General features: G+C 36.2%; 1 protein-coding gene across 5 annotated transcripts in view; it reads right to left on the bottom strand.

Moving 5' to 3' along the window:
* Nucleotides 1-3,045: 3,045 nt before the first annotated feature.
* Nucleotides 3,046-18,097, bottom strand: part of LOC117174195 (nodal modulator 2) — a 25,761-nt gene continuing 10,709 nt past the window's right edge. For all 5 annotated transcript variants that reach the window (XM_033363055.1, XM_033363053.1, XM_033363056.1 and 2 more), the window contains 9 exons: nucleotides 13,778-14,180; nucleotides 13,423-13,699; nucleotides 13,167-13,348; nucleotides 12,420-12,870; nucleotides 12,001-12,193; nucleotides 11,755-11,900; nucleotides 11,552-11,675; nucleotides 4,133-4,495; nucleotides 3,046-4,035 (listed from right to left, as the gene is read on the bottom strand). In XM_033363055.1, coding sequence (XP_033218946.1) covers nucleotides 3,328-4,035; nucleotides 4,133-4,495; nucleotides 11,552-11,675; nucleotides 11,755-11,900; nucleotides 12,001-12,193; nucleotides 12,420-12,870; nucleotides 13,167-13,348; nucleotides 13,423-13,699; nucleotides 13,778-14,180 — 2,847 coding nt within the window. In that variant the 3' untranslated portion in view covers nucleotides 3,046-3,327. The remainder of the gene's footprint in view (nucleotides 4,036-4,132; nucleotides 4,496-11,551; nucleotides 11,676-11,754; nucleotides 11,901-12,000; nucleotides 12,194-12,419; nucleotides 12,871-13,166; nucleotides 13,349-13,422; nucleotides 13,700-13,777; nucleotides 14,181-18,097) is intronic.

Genomic DNA, 18,097 nt, shown 5'->3' with positions numbered 1-18,097 from the left:
AAAGGTGATATATGATGTACGAAGGAGCCGACGCGACGCGCTGGTAGAGGAAATCTTCGAAAATAAGAGTGCTAGTCCAGCCAAGCGACCCTATTCAGCACGTAAAGAGAATGCTGAAATAAATGAGAGAGAGGCTAAAGTAAACCGGCCCAACCTAGCGACTGAATTATGGCAAGATTTATATGGATACCATCAGAAGGAAAGAGCAACGACGAAGAAAAGGTGAAGCTGAGCAGGTGCAACTAAATTTTAGAAATCTACACCCATGAGAGTATATTTTGAAAAATATAGAACGAGGACAGCGGCCCAAGCATGGCCCATTTCAGAAAATTGGCAGTTCAACGAAAGAAACGAGCTGCATAATGCGGTTCGAAACAATAAAGAAGAATACAGGAACGTCGAGATAGATTTTAAAGGTTTTCTTAAGAAAATTTAGATCATAAAAATTGAGTAAGTAAAAGGAAAAAAATGTATTTACTAATCATCGTTCTGTTTTAATTTGGAGTGCAGTTGTAACCTGCGAGTTACAAGGGTAGCCTGAAAATAGGCAAAAGGATCACCCCGCACAAGATTTTCCTGAAAAGTAGCATCGCGTTACCAAAGAATGAATTAAATTGAATATTCCATTAAATATAGATTGCCATATATGCAGTTCTTCTTGTAGATTGAATACAGATATCTTAGCGGATATATTGTCTAGAACGGTGGCTTTGGGATACCGGGTGACCTCTCAGAGTACGCAGCCTTATCCTTGCATTCGGGGCTCTACAAGGATGGACGAACCCCTTTCCCTAGCTTCTCGTAGGAACAACAATGACAACACCAAACATAGTTGTAGTAAGTGCGGTTCAAAACAACAGAACGCGCAGGGCTTCCGACAATGGGTCGGCCAACAATGCCGACCACTCTAGAGCTGGGGGAGCCAATGAAAATTGATTGAATGCGATGGATGGGCGGGATCTCGCGACCTTTAGGTGGACGGAGCGACCGAATCACGACTTGCTAGAGTGCTACGATGCGAGTGTGGCCCCTGAACGGGGTTACATGGCACGGCTACATGCTCTGTAGTGCGAGAAACACCCGGAGCTATCGCACTTTTCGCAGCAACGTCTGCGAAACCATGCTGAACTACTTCGAAAAAGGGGCTATGTAAGATTAAGTCGGCAACAGAGAAAGAGACGCGACATTTTTCCGGAGAATCTGACCTCTGGGCTATCAATTGTTGTGTGTATAATTCAGCGAGAGCTTTGGCCGATGTTAACCGTAAAACAAAACCAACAGTTGATAATAAGAGCAAAAGACGAATGCATCAACTCGCCATAAAGATAGGCTGGGCAAGACAGTACGCGTCCCGCATTCAGAGTGTGATCGACTGCATCACATCTGGTAGGAATTTTACCACCAAGGTTCTAAAGTTCGCGCGCAAACTCCGGGCCCGTTATCACACACTTAACAAGTCAAAGCCGCCCAATGGGCACAAAATTTGGCGACGTTTTTAAGACATCGTTACGACATCTTTACGATATCCTATGCCCATGTTCAGGTGTCTACGATATCGTAAACACGTCGTATGATCTGACGATGTCTTTACGATATCGTCTGGCACGGAGGATTTCATTTTAGCATGTCCAGACGGTGTCAGTTCCACCTTAACATACCGTCGCCATATTTTGAGCCAAGACATTCCCGATGATAGGTGCAGGGCGTCCCATGCACACCCCGGATATTTAGCACACATACTATCTAGTTGTCCAACTCATGCGGGAACAACCTTCATTCAGCGGCATGTTCGTTATAGAATTTTCAGCACCAGCTGACAAAAACATCATAGCCAAGGAGAATGAAAAGAAAGAGGTATAGAGAACTTAGAAGGGAGTTACAATGACTGTACCCGGAATATTCTGTTAAACTAATCGTCCTTATCATCGGCGTCCTTGGAGATGCCAAGCCTTTACTCGTTAATAGCCTGAAAAGCATACCAGCGTGTCAATAATATGCTAATAAACTTGCGGGAAAAATTCAGAAGGCGGTCGTCATTGGGTCGCTCCATGTCCTCAGGATTCACGAGATATTTGGCTGATCGTCGTATTGATTCTGTAACAGAGTTTAACCAACTATCTCACGGTCTTGAGACGTGGTTATGGCTGAAATTTTACCGCGATTTCGCTGGGATCGGGTGCAGTTCTTCAGATTAGCACTCGCTCCCGGCATTTCAATGTTAATATTTTCCCAAAAGGTTACTTAGCGTTTCAATTCATTTTTACTCATTTTGCATATGAAAAAAATCCCTATGTAAAAAAAAAATTAAATTAAAAAGTTTTGAATTCAAGAGATCTCAATGGTGTCTACATATTGGATATATATATCAATGCTCTGTATGAGAAACTTAGAAAAAAATGACATTTAAAGTAATTGAAAATGCTTCCGGTCTACTGTGTACATAAGATCGCTTTCCATGGACTTGGCTTAAACTTGGTAATGTTGTATATCCTACAATATTATGAAGTTATTATTAAGCCAATGACGGGATAGTCATTCTGTGTACATTAAGCACGGGGTCCTTTTAATATTCCTGTAAATATACCTAAAATTGAGAATTCCAGCCCTTTTTCGTCTTTTAATCATAAAGTTTACAATAATTTTTAAAGAATCGTCACAAATTTAAGTTATTTTAAAAAACAAGACACTTTTTAGGAAATTCTTTTTGATGATAAGCATAAAATAAACGTATTAGGACCCTACAAAAAAATATAATTAATTCGTAGCTGATTGATTTAAGGCCTGTCTTTTCGTCAGTTAATTAGCTTTGTGGGTTCAGATATTTTTAAATGTTTGTAGAATTGTAATTCTCATAAAAATGCCATTTTTGCATTCATACGCGATCAAAAAATTGGGAAATATTAACTTAATAGACCATTTTCCGCCACTGAAAACAAAATTTGTTTTATAGGGGTTTGAAGCCTTTTTTACATAGAATACAAATTTCATAGCAATATTCTGTTTAGAAAATGTTTACGTAGTTAAATAATGCAATTTTTACATTTCTAAAATTAAAGAGCACTTTTATTTGCTAACAGAACATTCTAGCTCTTAAACAACAATACCTCGGATGTTCTTTTATGGTGTACTTTATTACATTAATACTCATTACCACAAAGTCCAAAATTCCGCTGTAAATAACCCAACGCCTTTTAAGAAAGTATTATTTTTTTACAAATTTTCTTTTCCAATTAGGCAATGTAATTTTGAATATCAATAACTCTCTTTCAGTATATTTTATCATCAACATATTACAGACACCCATATACCTCCTAGAACCACAAAAAATTACGCTTTACGTACTTTCGTCTTTCTCTTATTAATGTTCATGATCTGCTCGACAATTATATCGTCGGCTCTTGGATCAATTGGAATGGCTTGCACGGGAGGCCTAGAGACCGGCACATGTTTCGATAACCGTTCGGTCACATTATTTAACCAACTCCACAACTTATCTCTACTGAGAAACGCGAAAGCAACGAGCATTATAAAAGGCAGTGCAACAACTGATGTTTGATTAATGTCCGCCTGATCATGTTTCCTCTCCGCATCAAAATTCAGTTTTACGTGCTTGAAGGATGAGTTTGCTTCAAAATAAACAGGAATAGACTTGTACTTGTGCGATGATTGCGATAAAGAAGTGTCTAGCTGGACGAAGTATTTTTTGCTATCCGAATGTAGAGGTGGGAAATGCACTAAGAATCCTGCGTTGTAACTGTTACCGATCTTGAAGGTGTGATAACTATCAATCTTTGCTATGTGTATTGGAGAATCAGGCATGTCTTCTCTACAAAGTTTCACTTTCAAAGTACGATAGTGATCAGGTTGAGATGAGATGACGTGCACGGAAATATCCGTACGGGAGATCGGATGGAAAGCAATCAATCGAAGGTTGTAGACGTCTTCGGTTGCCTGGACAGCTATCGAACTTGGTAAAACTCGTTGAATGTTCAAATTGGCTTCGACGCCATGCTTCAGGCGAATGGCATAGATACACTATAGATGATATAAATAGTTATAGATTAGCAAAAAAATGACTCGCTTTTGATTTTATGTACTAAATAAGCATATATGTACAAGCAGTTTTTTTTACCGAAGGTTGAAGTCCCCTGATGCGGAAGTTGCCATTTTCTTCCGTTGTAGCTTCTTCTAAATAACTGGAACATTCCGACTGACCCAGAGCTTCTACAAGAAGTCCAGCTTCAGGTTCTCCATTCAATGAAGTTACTGCTCCGTACGCACTAAAAGCGACTCTGTTGCCAGTAAGTTTCACTTCGACTGTCAAACCTTCTTGCACATTGATTACCTTCGACGATGGATTAAACTTGTACTCCTTCATCATTGGACGAAGATAATATTCTCCAGGAGAGAGTGATTTAAATGTCATCTGACCGTTTTCGTTTGTTATACTGTTTTTCCTGTAGCTTTGGCCACCCGATAGAGAGAGGAGAACTCCCTATTAGGCAAAAATACAGATCATATTTATTCAAAAATTATTTAGAAAACTAGCACAAAACAAGATTGCTAATATTCCTATTTTAAATCACACCCTTTAAAGCTTATCAAATTTTTGATTTTAATTGAACGGCATAGTGCGCTACATTTTTATTCTGGCACATTTCCAAAATAAAAATAATTCAGTTTTTATTGCATCTAGTTCAAAAATAGCTTTTCTGCATTTGGGCTTCTAATTTGAAGCTACTAAATAGTGAAATAGTTCAATTCCGAGTATATGTATCAGTATGCAATTGGGTAATTCACAAACATTTTTTTTCTTAAAGTAAAGTTTTTTATGAACTTTGACTCCCTAGTAGCGCAAAACACGTGATGTGACGTCGTACGCTTTCAAAGCCTATGAAAATACATGTTTCAGTTTGATAAAAACAATACAAATCATTCGTAATGAACGTTTTTTTGTTAAAAGTAATTGTTTTATAAAGTATCAGTATAACTGGATAATTAAAGCTAGTTTGGATAATTCACCAAAACTCAACACTATAAGAAAAATAAAGAATTGCCACTTTTTCAGTGAGTTGTTTGAACGGACTTATCAATAGGAGAATTGTGCTTTTTATCTGAACAACTTCATTAGTCTTGTGGAGTGTTTAAAAGGAGGAAGAAGCTTATCTTTGATCAAAATATTACTCATTTAAAACTAGAATTAACTTGTTATTATTCGAATTCCGGTCATCGAGAGGGTAGCGAAGGGGAGGGGTAGTTGTATTTGAAAATTATACAAAGTTTTGTAGAAAATTGTTTAATACTATATGCTCGCAACATCGCAAATCTGGCATTAATCGCAAAAGAAGAGGATAAACTGTCAAGTTTTCTTGCATTTTCCTTAGAAAAAAAATTCAATATAATCTTTGAAAATATTACCGTTTAAAACCAACATTGTACCGTTTTATAATTATACTTTTATTCATGCAGGAGGGTCGGGCGGGGGTTGCCTGAAAATAATCCAAACTTTATCAGACAATTTTTGAAAAGTTTAGGTTCGTAACGCCGTAGCGTCTTTCGTCGCCTGCATTACTCTCTCTCTCTCTCTCTCTACCACTCTCTCTCAGAACTGGATAACCAACAAAATGGGAATTTTTTAAAAGAGTGCAAAAACATTATGTAGGATCGAAAACACTACTTAAGTGTATGCGGAAGTTGCCCATCTGAAAATTAAACTAACCTTCTGAGATCCAGAGATGTTCAGATTTTGCGAATATGCGGTTAAAGAAAGCTTGATGTAAAAAAATTAGCCATTTCGAAAAACAGACTAAGAATTTTGATATTCAAGTTTCACGGGTTTTTAAAAACGGTATTTAAAAGAAAGCCGGTCAAAATATATAGCAAGCAAGTAGAAACACAAATAAGAATATAATAAAGAGAAAAAAAGGACGCGAAGCCATCCACGAGGATAATCAGCCAGAGTCACCAGCTCACAACCAAAAACTGAAAGTGGTTAAATAATCTTCACTTTATCGATATGAATAATTTTCTCTGACTTCATCTATTCCCAATGTTCCACAATCCACCCTATCCTTTCATTTGCGAGGTGCCTAACAAAATTGTAACTTATATTAAATTTTTTTAAATCATTGTATCAAAAAGTGATATATTTTGAAAAAGTCCTTTCAACCACAATGTGTGTTGGTTATCTAGTTTCACAAAATACGTAATACAATAGAAAAAGCACTAATATCTTGATGTCACAACATGCCCCCCCCCCAAACAGCTTGTAAATCACTACACACCAAAAACATCAGATACGAATTACAGCAGAAAAGTTTTTATGTGCACCTTGTGCTTGCCGCTCGGAACTACGCGTTCTTAATCTTTTACGAGTGGAAACCAGATTGAATAATACTTTATCGTTTGAAAATTTAGACATTTACCCATCTCCAAAGTAGCTACTGCAAGGATAAATCATAAAAAAGAAAGGGACAGTATACAAATATTTATGCGAGGCCAAGGGCGACTAACCTCTTCATGCCCCCCTCCCCTCGCCCAACGGTGAACAATTCGCCAGAAACCAGAGATTCATCTACGATTCGAATGGAACATTCTGCGATGCGTATCTAACAACAAGGGGACCTTTAGGTCTGGCTTTTCTTTGGTTTAAATTGATACCCTCCTCAATGAAAGGTACATACCAGCGGTTTCCTGAGAAAAATCAAGAAAATGCGATTTTGACCGATCTTCGAGAAAAATGCATTTGAAAAATTGCGAACGGGTGGTCATCAAGCCGATGCAAAATTATTTCGAACCGTCGGTAGCTCCCTGGCAGAGGTCTTGGCTGATAGCCGTAAGATTTCGCGCTTGATTCCCGCTATCCGCACTTTTTTATCCAAGTGCTTGTTTATTCCATTTTTTTTAACATTTAATATAATGTTGCCATGTAATGATTATTTATTTCTAATTTTCAATACAAACTCTGTTTATCGTATTTTTATGATCAATCGCTTGGACAGTTCTGCATTTGATTAAAATTATTCTTCTTCTGTATTCTTCAATAGTTGCTGGTATTTACGTTTAAAAATTTTTAAGTAGGAGAAAATTGTTTCAAACGAAAATTTCAACAATAAATACAAAATTAAAATGTTTTCCGCAAAGTGCAAAAAAAAACATCAATGAAATGAGTCACTACGATCACTGATTTTCATATTCATTATTGAAAATTTTATTTGAAACATTTTTTTTATACTTTCATTTAAAAACATAAATACTAGAAACTATTGAAGAATAGATATTATTAATTTAAAATATTAAAAAAAAAAAAATTAATACGGATAGCGGGAATCGAACGCGCAACTTGGTAGCTATCAGCCAAACGCTCTACCAGGGAGCTACCGACGCTTCGAAAAAATCTTGCATCGGCTCGATGACCATATGTTCGCAATCTTTGAAATGCATTCTTCTCGAAAATGGGTCAAACTTGCGTCTTCTTGATTTTTCTCAGAAAACCACTGGTATGTACGTTTCATTGAGGAGACTATAAATTAAAAAAGTAATATTTAAAAGTATATTTAAATTAACTAATTCATTCATGTGTGTATGAAGTAATTTAGGTTTCTTTGGTTGAGGGTAACATCTTTTTCAGATAAATAATTATTCATCGAAGTGAAAAAATATTTATCCGACGCTAAGAGTTATCTATATTATTGCAAGTAAATAAATTTATAAATTAAAAAAATATTCACAAAAATTAAATAATGATATATTTATTTGAAATAAATCGTCGGTGGAATAAACAATTGGAAATTAATTAATCATAACAAATATTTATTCGAACAAAGGAAACACATATTTTCTTCAATTACATACTAATTTCAGTGCAAATCATATTAATAAATTAATTAAATTAATAAATATTTCTTTCGATATCAATTTCTCATTTAAAATTATTTCTCGAGGTTATAATTTAGCCACAAATTTTCACCACAGTTATAATAAAAAGAAGGCTTTCACCTAATACTACTGTGCTTTCTCTGTTCTCAGCATCAGCACTGGATATTTTTAGAATGTTTGCTTCTCCCATGAGTACGGAGAGGACTAGAAAAGGAATGAACTTGGATACGAATCATCTACGAAAGAATAGCCACTGCGAGCATAAGTCTTTAAATAACAAAACCAATTTCACTTCTTTAGATGTACGCACTGTGAACAGCGTAAAGTTTATTCTGTAAATGTAAATATTTCGGCGCATAATAGTTTTCGTTTCGTAGATGATTCATAGACAGGTTATACCTTATCTAGTCCGGTTCCTACCCCTTGAAAATAAAAATAAATATCACTATTAAAATTATATTAACTTGGAGTTATTATTGTATTAAGCATCTCAAAAAATGCTACGTTTAAATTTTAGTATTTAAACTATTCTAATTCTTTAAACAATTGTAGCATTTCTGTAGTTCAGTTAAATATAAGTTTCATGTTGTTTCTTTAAGTCGAGGACTTAGTTCTTTATATCAATTAATATTTTGTGAACTTCTGAAAAATATGTCGCATATCAGGATAACATACAGGGTGAGGAAAAAGTATGGGAACCCCGGAAAATTTCAGAGGGGTGGACATAAAAAAAAATGTTAAGGTCAGATCTTATGTAACTTTCAACGAGGAATACAATGTATAATAGACCGTGGGCTCACAACGTAAATGGGAACGTGATACGGATAAGGCCAATTTTCACATGATATGTTCGTCTGATGATGAGGAACGTAAAAATGGGTGCCTGGCAGGTGTGAGTGGACGCGTTTAACTGTGGCAACCTGTCGAAGGTGCGAATTTTTGGCAGTTAACTAACGTGACTCGGATAAGGTTGAAAATTGGTGTACATATAGGGGCTGACATTAGAAATAGCACCTGCGCATTGCCAGGCACTTACCTGGATGCAAAAGTATATCATTTTTTTATCAAATTGATATATTTGGAGAAAACATCGATTAAATAAATACCATAACAATAAAAAGCCCTTTTTATTGACAACAAGTGATTGTTTAGAAAATTATTAAAAGACAAAAGGTACTCTATTACAGGTATACTCCAAGATGAATAAGAAGTATTTTATCAAAATGTTAACATTTACCAAGTTATTCTCATTTTCGCTTTTTTCCCATTTTTTCTATTACCTGCTGTATCTTTAGCAATTTAAAAGAAGATGTGCTCAAAATTAATACACGAATAAAGTAAGTCTTATGCAAAGAATTGGCGTCAGAGACTTTTAGCTAAAACAATAACTTATTCTGCTATAAATAATCATAATCAGAGTCACGCTCTCAGCTTCTGATTATCGTAGAAAGTTGTAATAAAGGTGAATATGATTATAAAAATTAAACAACAAAATCGCTTTACTTTAAAATATCCATTATTTATTATTGCTAAGGTTTATGTTTTGTCGCCGAGATACGTTCGATCTTTATTACCGTGACGAATGTCAAGTTTCCCAGACTCAGCGTGGATCATTGGCGTAGGCATTACAAATTATTCGTGGTGCATTTTTAATCGAACGTATCTCGGCGACAAAACATAAACTTTAGCAATAATAAATAATGGATATTTTAAAGTAAAGCGATTTTGTTGTTTAATTTTTATAATCATATTCACCTTTATTACAACTTTCTACGATAACCAGAAGCTGAGAACGTGACTCTGATTATGATTATTTATAGCAGAATAAGTTATTATTTTAACTAAAAGTCACTGACGCCAATTTTTTGCATAAGACTTACTTTATTCGTGTACTAATTTTGAGCACATCTTCTTTTAAATTTCTAAAGATACAGCAGGTGATAGAAAAAATGGGAAAAAGAAGGGAAAATGCGAATAACTTGGTAAATATTAACATTTTGATCAAATACTTCTTATGCATCTTGGAGTATACCTGTAATAGAGTACCTTTTGTCTTTTAATAATTTTCGAAAAAATCACTTGTTGTCAATAAAAACGGCTTTTTATTGTTATGGTATTTCTTTAATCGATGTTTTCTCCAAATATATCAATTTGATCAAAAAATGATATACCAATGAAAATATGCATCTCTGGGAGTGGGCCAACTTTTGTTTCAAACTTTTTCCTGTAAAATCAATTTCAAGAAATTTCACCTGAATGTCCGGCGACTTCGAAGCCGCCTGGCAACACTTTTGCATCCAGGTAAGTGCCTGGCAATGCGCAGGTGCTATTTCTAATGTCAGCCCCTATATGTACACCAATTTTCAACCTTATCCGAGTCACTTTAGTTAACTGCCAAAAATTCGCACCTTTGACAGGTCGCCACATGTAAACGCATCCTCTCACACCTACCAGGCACCCATTTTTACGTTCCTCATCATCAGACGAACATATGATGTGAAAATTGGCCTTATCCCTATCACGTTCCCACTTATGTTCTGAGCCCACGGTCTATAAAGAAAGAACAAATTTAGTTTAAAAAGCAAAGTGATTTATAAAAAATAAACGCACCGGTTATACATCATAGCCACGGACTAAGTCAAGTGACTGATGAGATTAGAATGTTATAAGTTAATTTAAATAATTTAATACGATGGTTGAAACATCCTGCGATGATGTTGTAGGTATACAATTACGAGCGACGACGATCGTTGGAGGTGACAACAGTCACCTCTGGATGCTTTCTTAGAGCTACCATCCTTTCTTAGGGCTACCGTCATTTTTCTTTTTTAATTGTTTTCAATCATTTATTTTTGTCACAGGCTTGTTAGATTTTTTATTTGATCATTTTTACACGGGGCTGTCCCGGTATATATCATCAGTCACGGACGCATTTTTATAATGCAATCAAGTGATCTGATGAGAGCCGTCTGCCCAGAAATATTGGACAAAGCTTGGTTTTTACCCCATCATTGGCGGACTGGATTGCAGTCAAGTACACGATGGGAGACCTACAGCTTAAGGTGGGTTCCGAACCACCAGAACCTCGGTAAAGGTACATTGAAAAATTTCTAGAGGTACCGGCTCAGGGATCGAACCCCGGACCTCTGAGGTGAAGTCCGATTGTCTAACAGTGAGACTCCCCAAAAACGACACAATCGAAGTTTTAGCAATTTTAGAAATAGATTAGTTCAGAAACACCAGCAAATATTTATCTTTCTTTGATTCCATTGACACTTTTTTCTACGAGCGATATTCACAAAGTCATTTCCAATCAAACATTTTTTGGTTTGTTTTTTCCCAAATCTTACTTCAGCTAGCACACAACAGATCTATTAGAACTTTTGACGTGTTATTAATTTCTAAAGTCAAAAGGAAGTTCTTTAATAAATTCAATTCCAGTAAGACTTTTTCCGAAGTAAAAATATTTTACGACTGGTATATTATTCAAATGTCAAATCTGAAAGTGTCTGAAGGCTTAAAATGATACTCTATGATTTAAAAATTGCTCGAAAATATCTTAAAATAAAAAGAATCCCAAAGGAATTATGACTCAAAACCTATAATGTGAACGGAAGGACAGAATTAATCCAACGTACTTTATTTTTAGGAATGTTACTTCTTTATTACATACCTGCAAGGCTTTCTCATCAGCTTCATCTAGAACATTGACATATATCTCCGCCAATTTTTGGGCTGAAAAAATTCCCTTCGCATCAGGACCGGTCACGACGTATCCCTCCATTGTTGCAGTCACACTAAAAATTAATATTTTTTTAATACCAATTACTAATAATTATTAATTAAGTTTAACGGAACACAAATTTAGACACTAACCTGTAATCAACTTTTCCATCAAGTGGCCCAACCTTATATTTACCATCACTCTGAGTGACTAGAGTATGAACAGGAACTTCTTTATCCTTACCAAAAATTTGCACTGTGACTCCATCTAGTGGAGGCACAATTGAGCCAGTTATCACCTACAAAAATAAAGGTACAGTTAAGACTAGTTGAGGTTAAAAAAAAGAATTCATCATGAATATTCTTGTTCTATGTCAAAAGAAAGGTTTACAAACGAACCTTTCCTAATTCACCGTTAAATGAAGCAATATTATCATGACACTCGTTTTCTCCCAGAATTCTCAAAGACGACGGACTAAATAACATGAACTCGGATATTGGGACGATAACGTATGAGTTATCAGCATTTGCGTCAAATTCAAAATTATATTTGTAAACGTCATTTACTTTGACATACTTCAAAGGCCCAAGCCTAAAAAACATTTTTCAAAAAAAAATAAACAGAGTGATTATTAATAGCTGTAAAGAAGTCATATGATTATCAACAGACATTTAATTGATTTTTTGACTGAAATAACGTTGAATGGTTTAGTTTACAATTAAATTTTTTTTTTAATGTTTAATTTTCAATATAACTCTTTAACTAAAATTCTTTCTACATTAGATTCGCTCATTACAATTCCTGTTGTATCGCTTACATGACCGGTTCTCCTACATCGTTCTCAATTCTCACTTTTACTCCATCCAAAGCAGCAGTGCTAACAATAACTCCACCATGCTTATGTTTTGTAGACGTGATTATGATAGGAGTGAGATTTTTAACATCCCATTTATACGAGGGTTTTGAAAAAATGTGACAACTTTTTGGCACAAAATCGTATTCACCAGCCTTCGGCACGCAATGCCTGCTGCTTCCCTTTTTCAGTTGTAAAGAACTTTTTTTCGTCTCCCCAGGAACGAAATATTCAATGTCAGTATCGTGAGAAGAAATGAAAGTGACGGAAAATCCAGTTTGACGAAAGAGAGGAATTTCCGCCTGCTCTGACGTTATCATTATCTTATGCCCAGGATTTTCCCAACAGAAGACATCCGTGTCAATCAGGACTTCATATTGACCCGGCAATATTTCCGTAAACTGGTATCTGCCTTCTATATAAAAAAAGCTTGAGAGAGGGAGCCGTGGAGCCACAAAAAATAGAAAATATTTGCGGCAGCAAATGTCAAATTAATTTAAGGCCATGCCATGCTTCATTATATCTAATTTGGTGCGAAAGTGAGCAGCTAAAAAAATGTCGGTAAACTAAGAATCTGGTAAATATCACATAACCTTAAAGACTTTTTACTTCTTAGTAATTTGCAATTAAATACATTTTCTGTGGCTGCTTTCAACTCTGAATATAAAATAAAAAATAAAAGTAAAAAGAAAAATATCCGAAAGTATGTACCTTTTGCTTGTACAGATTTTACAGTGATACCATCAAGAACTTTCAAAGTAACATATGCTTGACTGCAGTCAGTCCCTGGTAAGCATTTGACAGTTCCTTTTAGAGTTGCCTTTAGTTGCAAAAAGTTTATATTATTCAGTGGCTTCGACGACACAATGATAGCTTGTTGCAAAGGGAAGAATCTGTTGACAAAGAAATTGATGAAAATCATATTTGTGGAAACCGATTCTTACTGCTGTTCGTGAAAATATCTTACTGTAATCCTTTATGTGTTTCTTCTTCAGAAACAATCACACGCACTTGATATTTGGCAGGCGCAAGAAAAATGCAAAATTCCCCACTAGACGGATTGATTTCAATTTTTGTCTGAAAGTCTGAACCAATGTTTTTAAACGCAACCTTGCGATGATTGAGAGTGCCTTTTGCAGATAAAGTTACTCTTCCGCAAACTTGGTAAGAAGATGGTTGTATGGCAGGCACATCAGAAGAGCTAGGAGAAACCTTCACTGGTTTTTGTTCAAACTTCATGTTTGCTGTGACAAATAGAGATAGTTAATTATTTTGTTATTGTAAGCAATTAACAAATTAAAAATGTGTTTATTTAAACTTACGAGCTTCAGCTGTCAAAATATATTGACCAGACTTTATATTGTCTATTTTGTATCTCCCGTTTTGATCAGTAAAACCGACTTCTTTTCCTGATAAAAATACTTTGGCACCTACTAAGGGCTTTCCGTCGATGGATTCACGTACGATACCACTAACTGTAAATCCTGTTACTTTAAAATCTTGAGGTAGTATCAAACTATCGTGGCTGACTTTAAATCGTAATTCGGATGGTTGCACGTCGAATTTAGTACGAGTGCCGGCGTAATAAGGCATGATTTTATACTCTCCATATGAAATGGCTGGAAATCTAAATCTTCCTTTTTTATCAGACTTTATGTGACAGAGAGGATTTTCTGCTGTCCATTCACTGACGGTGCTTGTTTCGCAATTTTGTACAAGGCCATTCTATAAAAAAAAATTTAAATAAAAGAGGGGGGTTTACATTTTGTTACGAAACAATATTTTTTTTGTTAATGAGTGATACTGTTTTTCAAACCACTTTCATAGCTACAGACTTAAAAGCGGGAAATCGTCTCAAATCAGGAAAAACAGGGTACCTTGCTTATGAACATTTGGAGAAAAACAGGAGACCAAATTATATTAAGTAAAACCTTCAGGTTTACGTTAATGCAAAAAAATAAACCTTTGAAATGAAATGTTATATTAAAGTTTATTAAACTCTATGAAATTTGATACCCTACTGAAAAAGCCTACGCCAAAAACTACGTGAGAACCCATATAGGATTCTATACCTCTCTCAAATTACGATTTGAAATAAGATGGGAATCTATATAGGTAGACTATAGGAAATCCATATTGGGTGTTTTTCAATAGTTTTTCAGTAGTTTTTCGTGAACTCGTAAAAATTGCCCACTATACTAACTCTTTAAGCAAGAGATAGAAATGACTGTGAAAAACTTAACCATCAGAGAAAATTTGAATGTGTATAGTTTGTTAGCTTTATTATAAAGACATAAAAATGCTCGACTCTGAGAGAAGGTAAACGAACGAATAACTACAACATGGATTCAGCCTCATGGTAAAACGGAAGGTACAATTTAATACGTAGTGCCACAATATAAATATAAATTGACGGGCGAAAACAAATTAGATATTGTATTATAATAAAAATAATTTCAACGCACCCACCATTTGAGGGCTTCATTAAACGTCCACAAACATTCCCATACTCAAAAACAAACTTAAAAATTTTTTCTCCGTAAAGCCTTCGTGCGTATATGCGCTCATTGACATTCAGAAGAAACGTATACAAATAAATCACCTGGGTCGAGGTGGCCTATCCACTCCCGACCTACCACAACAAATGCTTCCAGTTTGATCACTCTTTGGAGGGATCCCTTTTTGGAAACGAGCGACCAGCGCGCCTTCGCCGCGCAATCTGCCCGTTTGCGTGCATTGGATCTTACAAGAAGGAGCGATTGTTCGAGCCCCCTTATCCTTTTTTTCCAAGGAGTCAGATCTCCCTGGACTTCGACCCAAGCTGCATCTCCCTGGCGTTCCCGCGCCAACCCTTTTCCGAGCAAAGACCCAAGCCGATCACCATTCCCACAACTGAACCACCAACCACATTCGCTGCCCCCAGTAGCGAATTACTTTGCTTTTTCCGATTGTGAATTAGTTTTTCTCTCCCATGTAATTAAATAACTTTTGAATTAGTCCCAACTCCTCAGACGAAACACAATGTCACCTTGAAAATGTAAGGAAACACGTATTAATGACAAACGCATCCTCGAGTTGCGGATATAGGGCGCCTGTTGGGTTTCTGCTGAATATGGTTACAATAATTAATAAGCAGTCGGGCACAATTATCCAGGAATGGTTCCGAAGTAATAACCACTATGCGAAGCGTAACAACCGTGCCGAAAGCTTAACAGCACCTGGGTGTGGTGTCTTACACGGTGACTCTGCGATACCGGGCGACCTCTCAGAATATGCAGTCTTATCCTTGCATTCGGATTGTCCCTGCTATAACGGAAGCCTTATGACGCGTATGCACATTCTGTGGTGACAGAAAAATGGAGAGCTTAATCACGTTTCGCGTCAGTCATTGCGAAATCAACGTGCCGAAAAGGAGGCCTACCTTTAAGAAATGATAGCGATTTCAGGGCAAGGAGGAACATTGACATGCAGGTTTATTTTAGTGGTGTAAAATGCAACTCGAACGACGGAGAAATGTTTACTGATATCCTGAGCTTGAAAAATTATACCTTTTTTACGACATGAATATGATTTGATCAATATTGCAACAATTTCAAAACATGACTAGTTAATATCTTATAACATTTTACTTTCAAATAAAAAATCAAGGAAATATATACACGTCAAAACTTTAAATAGATGTGTTGCAAGATCCTGATTTTAAATAATTTTGACAATCTCTTTGTAAAGTGTAAGCTAATATTAAAAAAATGTTGAAATCATTGCCCTTCAATATTTATAAAAGTTTATACATTGAATGTGAATTTATTGCAATACAGCAATATAGATGTAGAGAATGTAATTGCCTCTTTTATATCTTATTATAGGGAAATTAAATAGTTCAATAAAAAAGGCCTTAAAATTCTCTATTGCAATAAACTTTGTAAGGTTGAAAATTTCGCTGAATTTTTTCTCACAAAAACGGGTTATGCGATTAATTGAAGATTTATTTCCAACTTTCTTTCAACAAAATATTATGTACCATTTCTATTTCTAAGACTTATGCATTCTTTTACTGCTAATATATTAATTACTTAAATTCGAAATTACTTAATTTCATTTTAAATTCAGTCGCACTAAGACACCTTCCGACATACTACGTATCTACAGAATTGGATACCTCCCTTCCATTTCAAAAACCGACCACCACCCAAGCTGAGTAGAGACTGTTGGTAGAACTCAAACATGTGGTGATTGAGTCGAACTCCCTTCTTTGGACAGGCGTGGACTATAACGTCACTACCAAAGGGTCGTGAACATAATACATCATACGTTTTTCGTTTTTTTATATCGTAGTAGTCCTTTTCAATTCAAGACAATTTTATTCTCATCTTTATTTAAACAAAGGAAAAATGTGAAGTATTATGTGCGCGATCATCAAGGAGAAGGAAAATAAGACGTATAAACACCTTAAAAAGTAGATGCAACGACTGTACCCACAATATTCAGTTAAAGTAATTGTCCTTGTGATCGGTGGTCTCGGCGGTGCTAATATATCATTGGTTCGTAACCTTAAATCCATACCTACTTGCTAAAAATATGCCAAGGCACTTGCGAGATGGATGCTAAAAGCTGTCATCCTTGGGTCGCTTCGTGTCCTCAAGCCACATGATGGTTCCGCAAGCCTATCGTCGAGATTTTTCTTCATGCCCTGTGTTCACCCATCTCTTGATCGTGAGACATGGCCATAGGTGTTAAGTCCTCTGTTCTCTACATCCCAATCCTTCAAGGTGGTTGCGGAATACTGAATCTTGAATTTCTTCTGAACAGCATTATTCAGGGTGCAGCACATATAGTCGAAAGTAGACGAGACTCTCTTCTTAAGGTGGTCAGGAAGCACGAAGAATTGGGCAAAGGCGCATTTCCGTAAAAACTAGCGGAGGAGGGTGAGCAAAATGCATCAAATCTTGTTCATATCGAGTACTCACTCCTGGAAGCCCGGATTGAAGTCGGACAGGGAGGGTCTTATTTTAGCATTTAAAGACGGCGTTGTTTAAACTTTAGCCTACCGTCGCAACATTTTGAGTCAAGACATTCCCGGTGATAGCTGCAGAGCATGCCATACCCACCCCGAGCATCTAGGACACATACTATCAAGTTGTCCAACTCATGCGGGAACAAACGACATCCAAAGGCACAATGCAGCACTAAGGGAGCTTTATTACTGTCTCTGTCACTCTTACGGCATTAGCCTTAATTGACCTGACATAGTTGTCCTTGACTTCGAGAAATGAACTATGTTCGTTATTGAATTTACGGCAAAACCTGACAAAAAACACATAGACAAGGAGAATGAAAAGAAAGAAAGGTGCCAAATTTTGATTGGTTAAAAGCCTGAAAAGCATCCCTGCGTGTCAACAAGATGCCCAGACACTTTCGCACATAATGCAGAAGCCAGTCGTCCTTGGGTCGCTCAGTATCCTCAGGGTGCACGATAATTTTGGCAAATCATCGTATTCAGTCCGTCCCAGACTGTAACCACCTATCTTACGGTCATGAGACGTGTTAACGGTTGAAAATTTACCGCGATTTCTCTGGGAATGAGTATAGTTTGTCATATTAGCACCCGCTCCCGGTGAAATTCCGTAGTAGTCCTTATGAAA

The sequence above is a fragment of the Belonocnema kinseyi genome, chromosome 6, assembly GCF_010883055.1.
Source record: "Belonocnema kinseyi isolate 2016_QV_RU_SX_M_011 chromosome 6, B_treatae_v1, whole genome shotgun sequence".
NCBI classification, from domain to species: domain Eukaryota; kingdom Metazoa; phylum Arthropoda; class Insecta; order Hymenoptera; family Cynipidae; genus Belonocnema; species Belonocnema kinseyi.
The sequence above is the reverse complement of the archived record's forward strand: the minus strand, read 5'-3'. Positions and strand labels throughout refer to the sequence as shown.